Consider the following 16,219-nt stretch of genomic DNA (forward strand, 5'->3'; position numbering starts at 1 on the left):
CGTACATACATACATACATACGTACAGGGGTCAGTGTCCAGCAGCACAATCGCCTCGGTTCTTCCAGGACCGGTTTGGGAGTCACTGATTTGCTGTAAATGTTCATAAACTGGCACTTCAGAGCGTGTATGTTCTCGTTCAAAGCGCCAATTTGGGCCTTAATGGTCTGAGAACGAGCGATTCATTTAGCAGCTGTTAAGCTATTTTATTGCGACTCCGGCTGCCATCTTTCCTCTCGCCGAGAGCTCTCGCTGTCGACTCGTTCCCGCTTGGGTCAGTGGAACAGACGAGGGCTACTGCGAAAGGGAAAGCTCTCGTTCCGATGACTCGGGATCATTTCCCTGATCGTGCCCCGCTTCAGCGCTTCTAACATCTGCTCTGACGGAGCCGCTGGGCCGGCTAATTCAATTCTCCCCGTCGTGCTGGCGCTGGATTGGAAAAACGAACGCGCGGCAGATCTCAATTAGGCTTCTGTCTACCTCATACTCTCTCCTCAAGCTCGAGCCACCACATGCTTTGCTAGCACCCTCCTTTTAGCTCTTCCTTGAACAGCGGCACATAATATATAGAATAGTCTCATCACGGGACCTGCTATGGCAAATTACATTAAATGTAATAAAATGCACATTATTCTAATAGATCTAATAGACCAGAGTCTTATTTATGTTTGCTATAGGCATGGATATACAGTGCATTATTGATATAATGATCGGTTGGATCATGACATCTTTGCAATATTAAAAAAATAAAGGCGTTTGCACCAGATTTCACCATTTCTCCAGGTCAGTTTGTTGCAATATTGTGCAGCCTTAATATACACTGCATATAAAAAATATAAATATTTTAAGAAATATTCTTCAGTCTACTCTACATTTGCTCAATTGACTGACACTTTTACTAATCAGTTATTTTTTTACATAGATTAATGTTTAGCTTATTTAAATTGTCTGTAATCTTATTAATTCACTTATTCTTCCAGACATATTCTATAGAAACTCCCTTAAAACTAAATTAACGTGTAAATAAGTTGATTCTAGACAGACTGATGGGCTAAAGCTGGCCTTGAACAAGTAAATATAAGCGCTTAACCCTCGAGAAATATCAGGGGAATTGGTGCCAGTGCTGATTTAAGAACAGTGAATAGTTTTTGGCAAATAATAGAAGAGCTGTTATCATCTTTTCAGTGCTGTTACCGTTCTACTAGTGCTTCCTTCTCAATTTGCTGGATCGCTGGCTCGATTCCCGGGTTATGCTCCTGGTCTTTGATGGTTGGTGTGGCGCAACAGATAATACCACAACCTGCTAGTGAGCTACCTCACCACGTGGGAGACTGGGGTTCGATTCCCAGTCTGGGTGACTATGCTGCGCTACACCAATAAGACCTTGCCTTGGGCAAGACTCCTAACACTACATTGGTCCACCTCTGTAATACGAGTCACCTTGTAAGTCGCTCTGGATAAGACCGTCAGCTAAATGCCAGAAATGTAAATGTAAATGTCTTTGCAATTCAGTGTAATGAATCGCAGCTGGGTACCAGGCACTTTCCTGAAAGTGCGTTGGCTGCCCCGTGCCGTTGCGCGTGTGTCAGTCTTCACCCTCCCAGTGGGGGAGAGTACTGATGAGTGGGTGGGGTATTGGGAGTAATTGGGTAAAAGCTAGTTTATAAAAGAATCCCACTCTATTTAAAGGTTACAAAGTGTTTCTTGCTTCTGTGGCATCACTCGAAGAACCATGTGTGGCACTAGACGCCCTGTTCTTTTCAGTCAAAGCCCAAACACTGTTACTGTAAAGTCCCTTTTGGTCTGTAATGGCAGTCTGCTCCTCTTGGGTTAAATCCAGTGCCTTCATCACACATTTATTTGAATTCGTCTCGCGCAACTGATGTGTGACCTGCCGTTATCCTCCACCTCTCATCCTCATTAATACCCTTGTGCAGTCTGTATACTTAAGGTTTTTGTGACCTCCTGTCTCCATCTGTCACAGCCAACAGCTGCCCTTAAACCTGTGGATTAGCATCCAGCCCTCAGACGCGGTCACCAAACTGCCCATTCTCGCTGACCCCCAGACCTGTCCCTGTTTCTTTAGCTCCTCCTGTGACTGCTGTAGATCAAGCTGCCCTTCATATATTAACACACACACACACACACACACACACCGCGTGACTTCTCTCCTCTATCAAGCCATCGCCCCATTATCCGCCGCGCAGGCCCGGAGCCTGGCCATCCATTCAATCCATCCATCCAGTATCTTAATCATCTTAATTTGCTGAATGTAGCGTCGAACTTAAACGCGGCAGATGAATGAATTATCCGCCTCTGCACTGCGTTATGGATTGACCGTGCCATTTACTGTTCCATTTAGTTCAGAGCGAGTGCTCAAAGAACAGCCATACATCTTCACCCCACTCATCTGCTGATCTTTCTGCATGTGTTTTTTGGGGGCAGTTTCTCCTCTACAGTGTGGATGATATTAAATGATATGATTGATAGATTCTTTTTGTATTAAGCAAGTTGTAGAATTGATGTATGTGATTTAATTTGGCGTATGTGACACTGCACATCCTGCAGTATGACTGTTGCCATGTGCATGTTGCGATGACTATTCTGAAACCTATGCTGTATTGTGCAGCCCTGTTCGCTACCACAACGACAGTCAGTCGTGCACAGCATCATTTCCTTGGAGTTAATAATGCTACCGCGATGACCGCTGGCCTCGTCCAGCATGGCTGTTGGTCACAAGCCATGTTTGTGAGGTTGTAGGCCCTTCACACTTAAAACTTGAGTAATTCAGTGGTCAGCATCTTAAGGAAAAGCTACAGGAAACAAAATAGAGGTGATTTTACATTTTTTATTATAATGTTTTTTATTATTATTTATTTATTTTAATAAATAAATAAAGAGCAGAGATTTTGGTCCCAAACTCCCCACTGTTGAAATGCTATTGACAATTCTATGCAGCCAATGGCAGTCTGGCAAAACTAGGCTGGCCTTTTTTTTCTTGTAACACCTGCTGGCAGTTTATGCGTTTCGGTGGGCTTGCCCTCTTGTGTTGATCTACGCCCACAACAAACCAGTAACGCAGTCAATGCAGTTATTTCATGGATCTTAAAAAGTCTCGTGAACTTACTTTCTGTAGACCTACAACCTTTAAATGTGACATCCTTGTGTCACCTGTCTTGACACTGAGGTCCATAAGACCAGCAGTAGAAAAAACGGGGCTGGGAGGCTGGAAGGCAGTAGGACTTTAAGGCCTGGCAGGAACAGGCAGGAGTGGGTTCAAACACTGGAATGGCTTTAGATATCATATATTTCATTTATCAATATATATATATATTTAAATATTTGACAGTATTATCAGTGCTCCAAGATGCATGGTCATGTTTCCACAACACTGTCACGTTTTTTGCTTTGTGATATTATAATTTTTCGATGCCCCAGATATTGCCGGATAAGGCACATACAAGCCTTCTGTTGGTCGGGGTCAGCTTGTATGACCCGTATTTTGGGTTTGTTTGGGTTTAAACCAGATTTTACCCTGAATTTTCATCTTCACTGCACTCTTGTAACCATCTTGTTGTTGTTTCTCCACAGCTGATCATGGGACTGGGCACTCAGGGAGCAGAGAAGAAGAGCGCCGCCTCCATCGCCTGTTTCCTGGCCGCAAACGGTGCCGACCTCACCATCCGCAACAAGAAGGGCCAGTCTCCTTTGGACTTGTGTCCTGACCCCAGCCTCTGCAAGGCCCTGGCCAAGTGTCACAAAGAGAAGACCAGGTACCCACCTTTTAGTCCAGATCAGTTTGTTTTTAGTCTCAACAGAGGATTTTATTGGTTGATAATCAGTCACAAAAATATCATGCAGCTCTAATATTAATGAGTGCCTTCTCTTACCCCCCCCCCCTTCCTTCTCCTATCTTTCTTTACTACGTCATGTTTTCCTTTCCCTTCATTTGTGGCTTTTCATTTTCTCTCTCTCCCTTCTGCTGCTTTCCTTACATTTCAAACCCATTTCTACTATTTCAAACCCATTCCTCTGTCCATCATGTCCTCCCTCCCTCAGTGGACAGGTGGGCTCTCGTAGCCCGTCTCTAAACAGCAACAATGAGACGCTGGAGGAGTGTATGGTTTGCTCAGATATGAAGAGGGACACACTGTTCGGCCCTTGCGGCCACATCGCCACCTGCTCTCTCTGCTCGCCACGGGTCAAGAAGTGTCTCATCTGTAAAGACCAGGTCCAGTCTCGGACCAAGGTACAGCAGCCCTCCAGCACTTTCCCCATTTCCTCACTTATACCTGACCTGTTAAATGGTAAAATTCCAGCAATTGGCTAAAGTTAGATGCCTAGTGCAAGGCTGCTTCCACTCGGTGTCCTGCTTCCACTCATCACAGCACAGATCAGTGTGGCAGTTGCACCTAAACCTAACCTTAACTTTTTAGGGTTCAGTTTAGAGTTACAGTCAGTAGACAGTCGTTTACATTCAGCTCAGAGTTCAGTCGTATTTAATGCAAGTTCAGTTGAATGTCAGGTGAGCGTCTACGAGGATTTTACAATGGATCACCCAAGTAAAATGATGCCTTATATAATGATTGTACTTTAAGTTATATCATACGATTTTACCAAGTTGTTTGAGAGCTGGAGGAGGGGAGAAATTAATTGAAAAAATTCAATTAATTTGTCAGATTTTATCATTTAGTTTTTATTTGTTCACAAAAGTAGTGTCGTAAATCTTTTTTTCTTTATTGCTTCTTTTTTTTAAGTTCTTGCCTTGTTTTCATTGTGAAATATAGGTCTTCAATAAATATTTTTTTGGTTATGATCATTTACGGAATTACCGCTGTATAAGGAGTACAGATCAGTGTGCCAGATGCACCTAACCTTTAACCATTTAGGGTTTGGTTCAGGGTAAGATTTAAGGTTAGGTTTAGGGTTACAGTCAGTAGACAGTCTTTTACATTCAGCTTAGAGATCAGTTGTATTAAATGCATATTCAGTTGAATGTCAGGTTAGCATCTATGAGGCAGTGGTCCGTCCAAGTAAAGTGATGGCAAATATAATGATTGTATGAAGTTTTATAATCAGATATAATGTTTGACACAATTTGTGAGCAGGAGGACGGAAACGCTAATATGCAGTCATAAGGATAAAGTTTGTGAAAAGTGGATATATGCTGATCACTGGACAGATGGATAAACGGATTAAAAATGGTCAATTTGTCAGTTTTTATTTATTTATTTATTTTTTATTTGTTGAAAAAAGTAGTTCATTTCTTGTTCTCTATATAAATATATCTACCTAATGTTTTTAGTAAATTTTATGAAATTAAAGCTGTATGAGGTCAAAAATACTAATCCTTAGAAATGGTTAAATTCACGCACAATGCTGCTGATTTCTTTTGTGTGTGTGTGTGTGTGTGTGTGTGTACACTCATGTATTTGTGCATACATGTTTAACACCAAGGTCACTCTTCTCTTCCTTCAGATTGAGGAGTGTGTGGTGTGCTCAGACAAGAAAGCAGCCGTCCTCTTCCAGCCCTGCGGTCACATGTGCGCGTGTGAGAGTAAGTCAGCCATCTCCTCGCCCCTCTACACCTCTCTGTATTGCTGTCTCACACGCCTCGCTGGTGCATGTCATCCAGGCCTTCTGTGGACCATCATGGTCACCAGCACATCATATGACACCTGACTCGCTTTACTTTCAGGGTGTGGAGTGGATGATGGTTTACAGCTAGCTTAGGTCCTAACAGCTCACCACGCACCACCTCTGCCTCCTCCCAGCTCTTAATCCTGAATACAGTCGATATTTGGAATAGCTCTGAAATGGTTCTTTACCCCTCAGTGTTTGGTCCTGCACTCTTGAAAAGTTTGAGAAATGCCATAGAAGAACCACGTAGATTCCATAAAGAATTATTTCTGTGAAAGAAATGAGTGAGCAGTTTGCATGAAGAACCTTCAAATGGGTACAGAAGTTTAACATACACTTCTTTTAAACCTTTTCTCTACCTTAAAAGGTTCTTCACACAAAAAATAATGTTCTTCTGTGGCATTGCTCAGAGAACCCCAGGGTTCTGTAGTAGAGATATGACCACAAATGGTTCTTATACCAGCTTAAATTGTTCTTCAAATACAAGAACACTCCTTTATACTTTTGAAATAAAGGTTCTGTAGATGTTCCTTGAGGAATTCCATAGAAGAACCACTGTTGGTTCCATCAAGAACCATTTCAGTGAAAGAGAGGAGAATAAATTGGTACAGAACCTTTACACCCCTTTTATATTTTCATAAAAAGCTTCTTCTATGGCAACGCTTAGAGAACCACAAGTTTCTGTAGTATAGACAGTGGTTCTATATGGAAATATGACAACAAATACTTCTTACGTGGTTAAATAGCTCTTCAAATACACTTAAAAATAAAGATGCTTCAGGTGGTTCTTTGAGCAGTGCCATTGAAGAACCACTATTGGTACCATAAAGAACCATTTCTCTGAAAAACATGTGAGAAGTGAGCTTGAAGAACCTTCAAATTGGTACAGGACCTTTACATACGCTTCTTTGAACCTTTTCTTTACCTTAAAAGGTTCTTCACACAAAAAATGGTTCTTTTATGGCATCGCTCAGAGAACCCCAGGGTTCTGTAATAAAGGCAGACGTTCTCAACCTCAAATAGCTCTTTAAATACCTCTTAAAAAATAAAGGCGCTTCAGATGCTTCTTTAAAGAATGCCATAGCAGAACCATTTTTGGTTCTATGAAAAACCATGTTTGTAATAGAGACGTACGAGAAACAATATTTGCAGTCAGTGGAGGTTCTGTAGATCTTTATAGAAGTAAAAGCGGTTCTTCTATGGCATCACTGAAAGAGCACCTTCATTTTAACCTTAAGAGGGTATATAGACTATATGGTTATGGTCATAATTGCAATGGCTGTTAATGTAAAGGTCAGCTGTCCTTTAACGAAACATGGAATTACGCTAGCAGGGAGTTTTGATTGCAGGGATGACGTGAATGATTTAGAATGGGACGCAGAGCGAGCCAGCCGGCGTAGCTATAGCACAAACCAGCACGTTCCTTTCCGGGGCCTAAGGCTTGTGTTTATAACCTCTGACACTGGAGAGCATGCACCTTATTGTTGGCTGCTAATGAGGTAGCTTTCGGTCCTAACCCCTCACCCTGTTTATTTTCTCTCTCTGTGTGTGTGTGTGTGTGTGCTGCAGACTGTGCCAGCCTGATGAAGAAGTGTGTACAGTGTCGGGCGGTGGTGGAGCGGCGCACACCCTTCGTCCTGTGCTGTGGAGGGAAAGGTATGGAGGATGCCACTGATGATGAGGACCTTAGTGAGTGAACTTCCACAAGTTCCCTTTTCTTTCTTTTATTATTTCACACTGTTTTTCCTTCTCCTTTGGTTCTTATTGTTTTTCCATGTTTCCATGTTTATGTTGGCTTTGTTTGCTTCACTCTGTCTTGCTTTTGCACATGCTCATGTTTTCCCCCCAAGGTTATGACTAATAGGACCATTTAATCGTACAGGAATGAGCTTAGCAACAGCTCTGGAGCGTCTTCGTAACAACGCAGTTGAGGATTTCACGCCCTCAGGGCCATTAGGAGAAACCATTAAACTACTTAAAGGATTTGTTTAATGTAAAAATGAACGTGTAAACCTGGGTTTTACTGTTTGTCGTTGTTTCTGTTTTCTCATGTTTCTGTCTTCTGTTTGTATTCCCTCATCGTTCATCATCGATACGGTGCTCATGGTCCTCCCTTTGATGTTTTCTGTTGGTTTAGTTTAAGTTCAAAGGGACACTGGTGTAAGTTCACTTGTATACAGTTTTGGTTTTTCGAGGGATCTGTTTCTTTGTAGCCACGCTTAGATGTCAGGCGGATTCTTCCACGCTGACATTCCCCGGTGACCTAGTCATGAACGAACACACACACACACATTCGTGCACACACTCTCTCTCTCACACACACACACACACACACACACACACACACACACACACACACACACATTCAACAGAGGAATGCAACTTGTTGCTCTTATCTCCCCCACACCCCCCCATTACCATGCCTGGGTTCTGTTTGTCATAGGGGGCCACTTTTAGCTTCAAACCCCACAGAATGACATCCATCCTCAGTTGCTGTGTCCCGGCTGTATACTGAGCACTAATAATGGAAGCACTCCATATATATTGTGGACTGATCTTAATAGTGTGAGAGTGGCAAGTAGGGTCCTAAATATTTACTCACTGTTTTGTGCTAATAGCACTAATAATGCAGTGGTTCTGTATGGAAACTTGATGATAAATGGCTCATTACCTGGTTAAATTGCTCTTTAAATACAAGAGAACTCTTCTTCACTAAAAATAAAGGTGCTTCAGATGATTCCGGTTATACCTGGTCACTTCATATGACTAGTATCAGGCTTCCATCCTGATAAGGTTGTAGCCCCTATGCATTTACACTGGATAGTCAAATGCGTCTCCGGTTAGTCAGACTAAAATCTAATGATTGCTGTATGAGATGGAATATGCAATTATTACCAGTCTTCTGGTTGTACTGGGAGGAGTGTTGGTTGTCAACAGTACTACTACTACTATAACGTGGCTCAAATGTCTCTCAGATCAGACCGCCTCCTGAAGTGGTTTGAGTGATGGGGTTTGTATCTGGTTTAAGTCTTGGCTGTGTTTACACTCGCATTTTATGTGGTTTGGCCTCATCCAGATATAATCCTGATACTCTATACTCATGAAGTGACCAGGTGTTGGCGAGATCTTTGAGCAATGCCATAGAACAACAGTTTTCAGTTCCGTAAAGAAGCATTTTTAAGAGTGAAGAGCCGTTAAAAAGGGGAACCTCTATGTCTAGTGGAGGTTCTTCAGATCTTAACCCTTTCGCAAGTGAGTTCTTTTGGCATGAGCAGTGAGGAGCTTGAGAATCTGACCTTTACTCAGTAACTCGGCTGTACATCATCTGTAGAAAGATAATCAAGAGTCCAGGTCATGAATCCTGTGGTATCTTTATTATTATAGTCTTTTTTCCCTTTTTTTCTTATAAGGTACTGACACTTCATGACTTTACTACTTTGAATTGTCATATTGAAGACTTAAAAAAGCGAAGGTTGCCAAATTTGCCTCTTCACGCAGCGTTAAGCTCATATTCTATTAAAGGTGGAATGGAAATTTCCAGTAAGAAGAATCTACAGAGTAGATTAGAGTAACTCCAGCCTCTTGGAGGCAGCAGTGTTCGTTTGTTCAAATCAGCTCTGAGTTTTGTGTCAGAAATGGTCTAATGAGGTAATGTGACGGGGTGGTAAAATTATCAGAGGCAAAGCGAAACTTGTCTGGCTGTTTTAGCGAATAACAAGGGAAACCCCCCACGTCAGCATATCTTAAGCCCAGCGTTTACTCTTCTGTCGTTTAAATGAGCGCACCGGGCCTAAAACGAGCAAGTGTCTGACCCGGGCCTGGATGTCTGGCATATGTACATTGATTAGCTCGGGTATTGCGGCGTTTCGGCAGTGTTGTAGAGACACGCTGCATGCTGTGAAAGCAGATTAGATGAACTAGCCGAACTAAAGCTGATCACTGCGTCACATTCAGATCTGAGGGTTCTGCGTTAAACGTCTCCCCCCCCCCCCCCCCCCCCCCAAAAAAAAAAAAAAAACAACCAGAGGACCAGCCACGCCACATCCCACCAGTTGGGCCGTACTTACTAAAGGGCTTCAAAGGTTTTTCACACTCACACTCATCTCTATTACGGTCATGATGCTTTATGCAACCATGTTTAAGGGTTCTCCATGGCACTAAAAAGGGTTCCACTACCACCTTTTTAGTAAAATGGCAACTTTTGGGTTGCTTTAAAAATATAAACAAATGTCATGTTTTTTTTTGGGGGGGGGGGGTTTATGTAGAAGTCATAGTTCTGCAGCTGATGTTCTCCAGCAGTTCGTTGAGCTTTACAGCACATTGTAGAACAATTAGTAGTAGTAGTAGTACTCTGAACCCAATCCATTTAAAAGCTTTGTGACGACATCACTATATAGTGTATAGTATACAGTTGGGCCACAGCACCTTCTCAAGTACCTGCTGCATTCCTCTCCACCTTCTTAAAGAGGCTCTAAGTAAGAGACAGCATAGAATTCTTTCCACTGGACACAGCCTATCGAAAGGTCACAGCAACACACTCGGATCCCAGACACTCTCCAACCAGACCCGAGCACTTCAGCGTCCACATACGAGGACTCATTGACCTAAAAGTAGAAACGATGGTCACCACAGCCTGTAAAAACACCAGGGTGGGAATGGAGGGTTACTTACAGAGCTCGAGCTTCCAGCTTTTAGAGATTGTAGGATTAATAATCCAGTTTATGAAGGCAGGTTTTGTTTGTATGATCATGAGTTAGGTAGCCCATGCTGATGGACTTTCCATAAACCATCTGGTTGGTCTAATTTGTTTATTTTGCCATTTGCTAAAAATGATCCCCTCTGCTGCTCGACACCCCTGCTCTCTCTGACCTCTTACTGCTGCTTTTGTCCGAACGAGCGAGTCGGTTCCTCGCTCTCGCAGCAGACTCTGCTGTTGAGCAGCAACCATTCTTCTCAAACCTTCTCTGCAACCGGCCCACCGTTGTAAGGGCCTTGCCGTGAAACAGCCCTGCAACCTCGCCCTCCTTTTAACAGCTGATACCGAAGCGATCATTTTAACCTGCTCTTTTCTTTTCTCCCGCCTAATGAGTGCATCCTGAGACTGTGCAGTAGGCTGGGCTAGTTTGGCCCTGAGCGATATATAAAGTAATATCTTTTTTTACGGGGCAGCATGCATTACGTAACACTGTGACTGGTTGCTTCTCAGCAGGGGGCTCTAACTCAATGGCAGGGGGGTCGCAGGATCTTCTCCAGCCCAACAATCTGGCGCTAAGTTGGTGTAAGTATTCCACTCCTACCCCCCACTTTGGTTCTGTTCCTTCTAAGCTTCCTTCCAAGCTACCTGCCCCTCAGGGTCCAAAGCTCATTCGCACTGTCTCAGCATGCGGCGGACTGGCCGTTCTGCTCTTCATGAGTGGATGGTTCTATCGAGCGATGGCTCTAGATATAGTCAGGGGTCAGATTGACATTTGAACATAAAGACTGACTACTGGCTTCATTGCTGTGCAAGGAGGATCTCTGACGTGGGGTCAGATATCATGACGATTTTCCTTAGACCACGTTTAAACCAAACTATAAACCACTAATAAAATAAAAGCAGCTGCCTTCATCCTAAGCTCCCAGTCACTACTCACCTAAACTGGGTTCATAAAGCCCCATGGTTTGAAGCCCCATGGTTTAGCAGGTACCTGTTGGCAGGAGAAGGTGTCTCTTACCAGTGGTTGATGATGGTCTAGTGAGTTTTCTCAAGCCTTGTCCGTCTTTGCCTTGCAGCCAGTGGAAATATCCCAGCTCTGCAGAGGGACAAGGACAACACTAATGTCAATGCAGACGTGCAGAAGCTTCAGCAGCAGCTGCAGGACATCAAAGAACAGGTAAGGAACAGAGCACCACACTTACTTTTACCTGTCGCTGTTCCTCATTCCTGCTGTTATCTAACCAGCCAATCGTGTGGCTACAGTACATAACACATAATGCAGGTATGGGCCAGCAGCTTCAGGTAAAGTTCACATCTACTATCAGAATGGGGAAAATGTGATCTCAGTGACTTCTAGAACTGCTGATCTCCTGGGATTTGTTTTTTAGCTCAATGATCGTCCCTAGAGTTTCTCAGAATGGCGAATAGAACAGCTAGCTAGCACTGGTTGGACCTGTCAGAGAGGCTACAGTAACTCAATCCACGGAAGACGAGCGTCCAGACTTTTTTCTGTCCTGCTGTGGTGGAACGAACTTCCCCTGGGTGTCCGAACAGCAGAGTCCAACAACCGCTTTCTTCAAACCCAGACTGAAAACCCTCCTCTTCTGAGACAACCTGGGTGAATAGCAGAGTGGTCTCCATATTGACTCTGTTTAGTAGAGTCTAAGATTAGAGGATCTTTGAATTATTAGTCTATTAAAACTAGCTGAGGTTTTTCTTGGGTAAACAGTGAAGCACTTTTGTAAGTTGCTCTGGAAAAGAGCGTCTGCTAAATGCCTTAAATGTAAATGTAACTCAGATTACCAGTACAATTGGGACAAGCAGAAAAGCATCTCAGAATGAACACCACGACGTCCAACCTTGTGGAGGCTGGATGGGCTGCAACAGCAGAAGACCATGTCTGGTTCCTCTTCTTTCAGCAAAGAACAGAAAGCTGAGGCTGCAGTGGCTCAGCACAGACTCCCCAATACTGAGCAGTTGAAGGCTGGAGAAACGTAGCCTATCTAGATGGTAGATTTCTGCTGTGGCACGCACAGATGGTAGAGTCAGAATTTGGTGCCAACATCATGAATCCATTGACCCAACCAGTTTTGGGTCGACAGTCCAGGCTGTTACGTGTAGGAAGCTAACGTCTGAACCAACCTTAATATTTATTTATTTGTTTGTTCATCCATTTTTCCCCCCTCCACTCAGACCATGTGCCCGGTGTGTCTGGATCGCCTGAAGAACATGATCTTCATGTGTGGCCACGGGACATGCCAGCTGTGTGGCGACCGCATGAGCGAATGCCCCATCTGCCGAAAGGCCATCGAGCGACGGATCCTGCTGTACTAGGGCTCCGGTCCTAATGCTGGGCCTTCACTATCGCTGCAGTAGCTGCTCTTGCGGGTCGCATGGCTTTCTGCGGCTCACTCTAAGCTAAGATTCATCAGTGTTACGTCATTTACCTTTCTCTCCTCGCCGTTTTATTTGCTCTTACCCAACCTGGACTCAAGTGTATTCAATGCCTCAAAGTATGTTTTCTGTTTGTCAGCAGAAAGTGTTGTTTTTCGGGACAAAGTTCACTACACCGTTGAGGAGACCTTTGCTTTCTGCACTCTCCATTTACTGTTCGGGGGCTTTCGGCTTTCCCGGAAGCATCTTAACTCTGAGAAGATTGAGACTCGCACTCGGAGTCTTATGCCGGTCTTAAAGGAGAACTCCAATATATTTACACGTAATCTACATTGTATGGACAAAGGTTTGTGGACACCTGCTTTTATACATTGTGTCTTTCCAAATCAGGGGTGTTAAGGTTAAGTACGTTATCCTCTTGTCTCAGCTCTCGCTTTCTTCTACATTTGGGAACATTGCTGTCAGGATTTAATTGCATTCAGCCTTAAAGGCATGAGTAAGGTGCATGGGTGATTCATTCAAGTCCAGTGATTGAATGTAACATCATCCTTCCAGAGAACACAGTTATGTAGCCCAACGCTGGGGAGCTTTACACCCCTCTGTCCCTTACTTGGCATTGCACATGGTGATCTTAGGCAGTTGTGTGCCTCCCAAAGCCTCCAGAGCACCCAGTTCTCCACTTTCAGCGGTGGTCATACAAGCTGTGTGCCTGTGAAGACCTGTCAGCAAGCTGATTTCACTTCACATTAGAAGGGGTGTCCACAAACGTTTGTGTATACACTGATCAGTCATAACACTAAAACCACCTGCCTGGTGTCGGTTCTCCTCATGCCACCCAAACGGCTCTGATGTGTTGAGGCCTGCACTCCACATGATCCCTGAAGGTGTCCTGTGATATCTGGCACCAAGACGTTAGCAGCAGATCCTTAAAGTCCTGTAAGTTGTGAGGTTGGGCCTCCATGAGCATTAGGGAACCCTGTCATCGAGTCATGATGTTGTCTTTCTGGGGGGCAGGTACTGACCCCTGCATACTGGGAACACCTCTGACCCAGCCGTGTAGCCGTTTGGTCCTTCGCAAAGTCCTGCTTCCAACACATCAACGTCAAGAACTGACTATTTACCTGCTGCCTAATAGATCCACCACATCGACAGGCCCTGTTGTAACCACATAATCAGTGCTCTTCACTTCCCTCCACACCAGTGGTTTAATGTTATGGCTGGTCAGTCTATACGGGGTATATATTTAACACTGCAAAGAAAGCTTTTAGAGCGAGGGTTCTTTTCCTGCTGGTTATTTGCCTCTACTTTTACATTTACCTTCAGCTTCTAATGAGCTCTAGCTGCAAAGATCAGCTCCCGCTCTGGCGCTCTGACACTCTGACACCTGCATGGTCTTTTTCTGCTGTCAGTCCTTATTTGCAAGCCTCAGAAGACTCACTCTCACGTTTCCTTCTAATATATTGAGCTAGAAGGCCTGCTGCGAACACATCTGTAGCCACAGTGTCGATCAGTGATCAGCGAGAGTGTTGCCAGTGAGGCCGAGAAACGTCTTGAACACTAAAGCCTGTCACCTTCTTGTCAAAACTGCCTGAGACCCACACGCTGCCATTTAGACAACAGAGTTTGTCGTGTCTACATTCAGTAAATCCCCTCTGGTTTGTTTTTTGGTTTGTTTTTGTTCCACCTTAACCATGGTTTTAAAGCCATGAGTGAAAGCGGAGATGCCTGGAGTGTGCCGCACAGTAATGCTCAACGTTGACCTCCGTTTACCTGCATGTGATGGTTACTCTACGGACCAGCTGCGTTGCACATGTGTAGGAGAGTATTGTCGTCACATCGGTACTTCGGAGGCTTCAAGGTTGGTCTGCGTTGTCTTAGAATTGATGTTTTTGGGGTTTTCTTCACACTGTTGAGTTCTCCACCAGTCCTGCTGTGTTTTCAAGGCTGTATTACCAGGCATCGGCAAAAAGACAGTCTGCTAATAACCATTGATTTTTGTGTTTTTCCAAAAAAAAAAACTAAAAAAATGTTAATAGTCCAAGACCTTCTGGGGATAAGGTGCTGTTTTACCTTTTTACTGTCTTTATTTATGTTTTCATCTTTTTAATTCCAAACTTAAGACTGAACTAGGGTGTACAATCTAATATAAAGCCAAGAAGAGGTATAAAAAGTTATTCGAATAGCAGAGAATTTTTTCTAAGGTTACCAGCAAGTAGGAAACTAGGTTTTTATGATTTTGGGGTTTTTCCCACACTCGGGCGTCATTGTCCTCACCTTTTTTTTGTCACGAGAAAAAAGACAAAACAAAAACAAACAAGTTTGTAGCCTAAGGGAGGACAATTTCCCAAAACGCCGCATCCTTCCGCGCTTGTAGTCCATCCATTCTAACACGCCTTTAGAAGATCGAAGATTGGGATCGCGTCTCTGTTCTGCGTTTCTGGATCTCCATCCTCTTTACCAACAGTGTTTCAACAACCAACAAACATGCCGCAGCTCTGTTCAGGTAAACCTACAGAGCCATTTCGTCTCACTTAGTTCTGTAGAGTCTGCATCAAGATGGCACGTGTTCCATCTTAGCTTTTACCAGACCTTTTTTTTTTTGTTTGTTTGTTTGTTTGATTTTGATGGAGACGAAATAAATAAAACTAAAAGTAGCTTCATACTTTGCCTTTTTAAGATTTTGTATCATTTTCAGTCATCGAGTTAACATTCAATGCTTAGATGCACTAATGTACTTTAATGGTAGTATTGTATGTGTTGTATTGTCATGGTTACTTAAAGGCCTATTTTGTACCTTATTTTCAGTACATAAAGACTTCCAGGTTTAAAGGTTTCGATACGTTTGTTTTCTTCTTTTTTTTTTTTTTTTTTGGCATGAATGTTTGATGTATGCAGTACATTTATCATGGAAAACAGCTGTTCACTATGTATTGCAAAGTGCTTTTAAAAAGAAATGCATTGCTGAATAAAGATCTAATGGAATCACAGACTGTGCTTCTGTCTTTGCTGATGACCGAGTCAGTAGTGAAGTTGAGTAAGTGATGAGATGTTGATGTAAAGGAGATTTGTTAATTTGTATGAGGAAATGTGCGACTCGACGTCGCTGTTGCACAAAAACCTTGCCAACTTTACTCTGAATGGACGTCAGTGTTAAAACTAGTGCCGTCAGCATTATCGTATTCACACACGTGATTAATCTGCAAACTTTAACATGTTAACTTTTATTAACGCAAATTAATCAGCTCACCAAATTTGGCCCCGATTTCCATCATAGGTCTCTCTCTTTACACAGCCTGGTGACGGCGTCGCTACTGTTGAGCTCAGAGGGTAGATTACGCTTTGTCTATGCTGAGTCAGCATCGTGGATTTTTTTTTTTTTTTTTTTTTTCTTTAATTTTGCAAGATAGTTTTATTTAAAATTGGATATTTTAACTAGAGTGATCAGACCTCTCGTTTTTCTCAGATGCCCCACCTTCTTACCACCATTATT

At 43.3% G+C, this 16,219-nt stretch overlaps 1 protein-coding gene across 4 annotated transcripts in view; it reads left to right on the forward strand.

Moving 5' to 3' along the window:
- mib1 (MIB E3 ubiquitin protein ligase 1) overlaps positions 1 to 15,716 on the forward strand; it is a 74,854-nt gene extending 59,138 nt beyond the window's left edge. Inside the window, exons 17-23 of one of the 4 annotated variants that reach the window (XM_072668412.1) lie at positions 3,591 to 3,772; positions 4,059 to 4,248; positions 5,478 to 5,556; positions 7,209 to 7,328; positions 10,846 to 10,917; positions 11,412 to 11,512; positions 12,529 to 15,716. In XM_072668412.1, the coding sequence (XP_072524513.1) occupies positions 3,591 to 3,772; positions 4,059 to 4,248; positions 5,478 to 5,556; positions 7,209 to 7,328; positions 10,846 to 10,917; positions 11,412 to 11,512; positions 12,529 to 12,669 (885 nt within the window). In that variant the 3' untranslated portion in view covers positions 12,670 to 15,716. The remainder of the gene's footprint in view (positions 1 to 3,590; positions 3,773 to 4,058; positions 4,249 to 5,477; positions 5,557 to 7,208; positions 7,329 to 10,845; positions 10,918 to 11,411; positions 11,513 to 12,528) is intronic. The other 3 variants (XM_072668413.1, XM_072668415.1, XM_072668416.1) reach the window with 3 other exon arrangements.
- Positions 15,717 to 16,219: the final 503 nt, after the last annotated feature.

The sequence above is a fragment of the Salminus brasiliensis genome, chromosome 23, assembly GCF_030463535.1.
Source record: "Salminus brasiliensis chromosome 23, fSalBra1.hap2, whole genome shotgun sequence".
Taxonomy (NCBI): domain Eukaryota; kingdom Metazoa; phylum Chordata; class Actinopteri; order Characiformes; family Bryconidae; genus Salminus; species Salminus brasiliensis.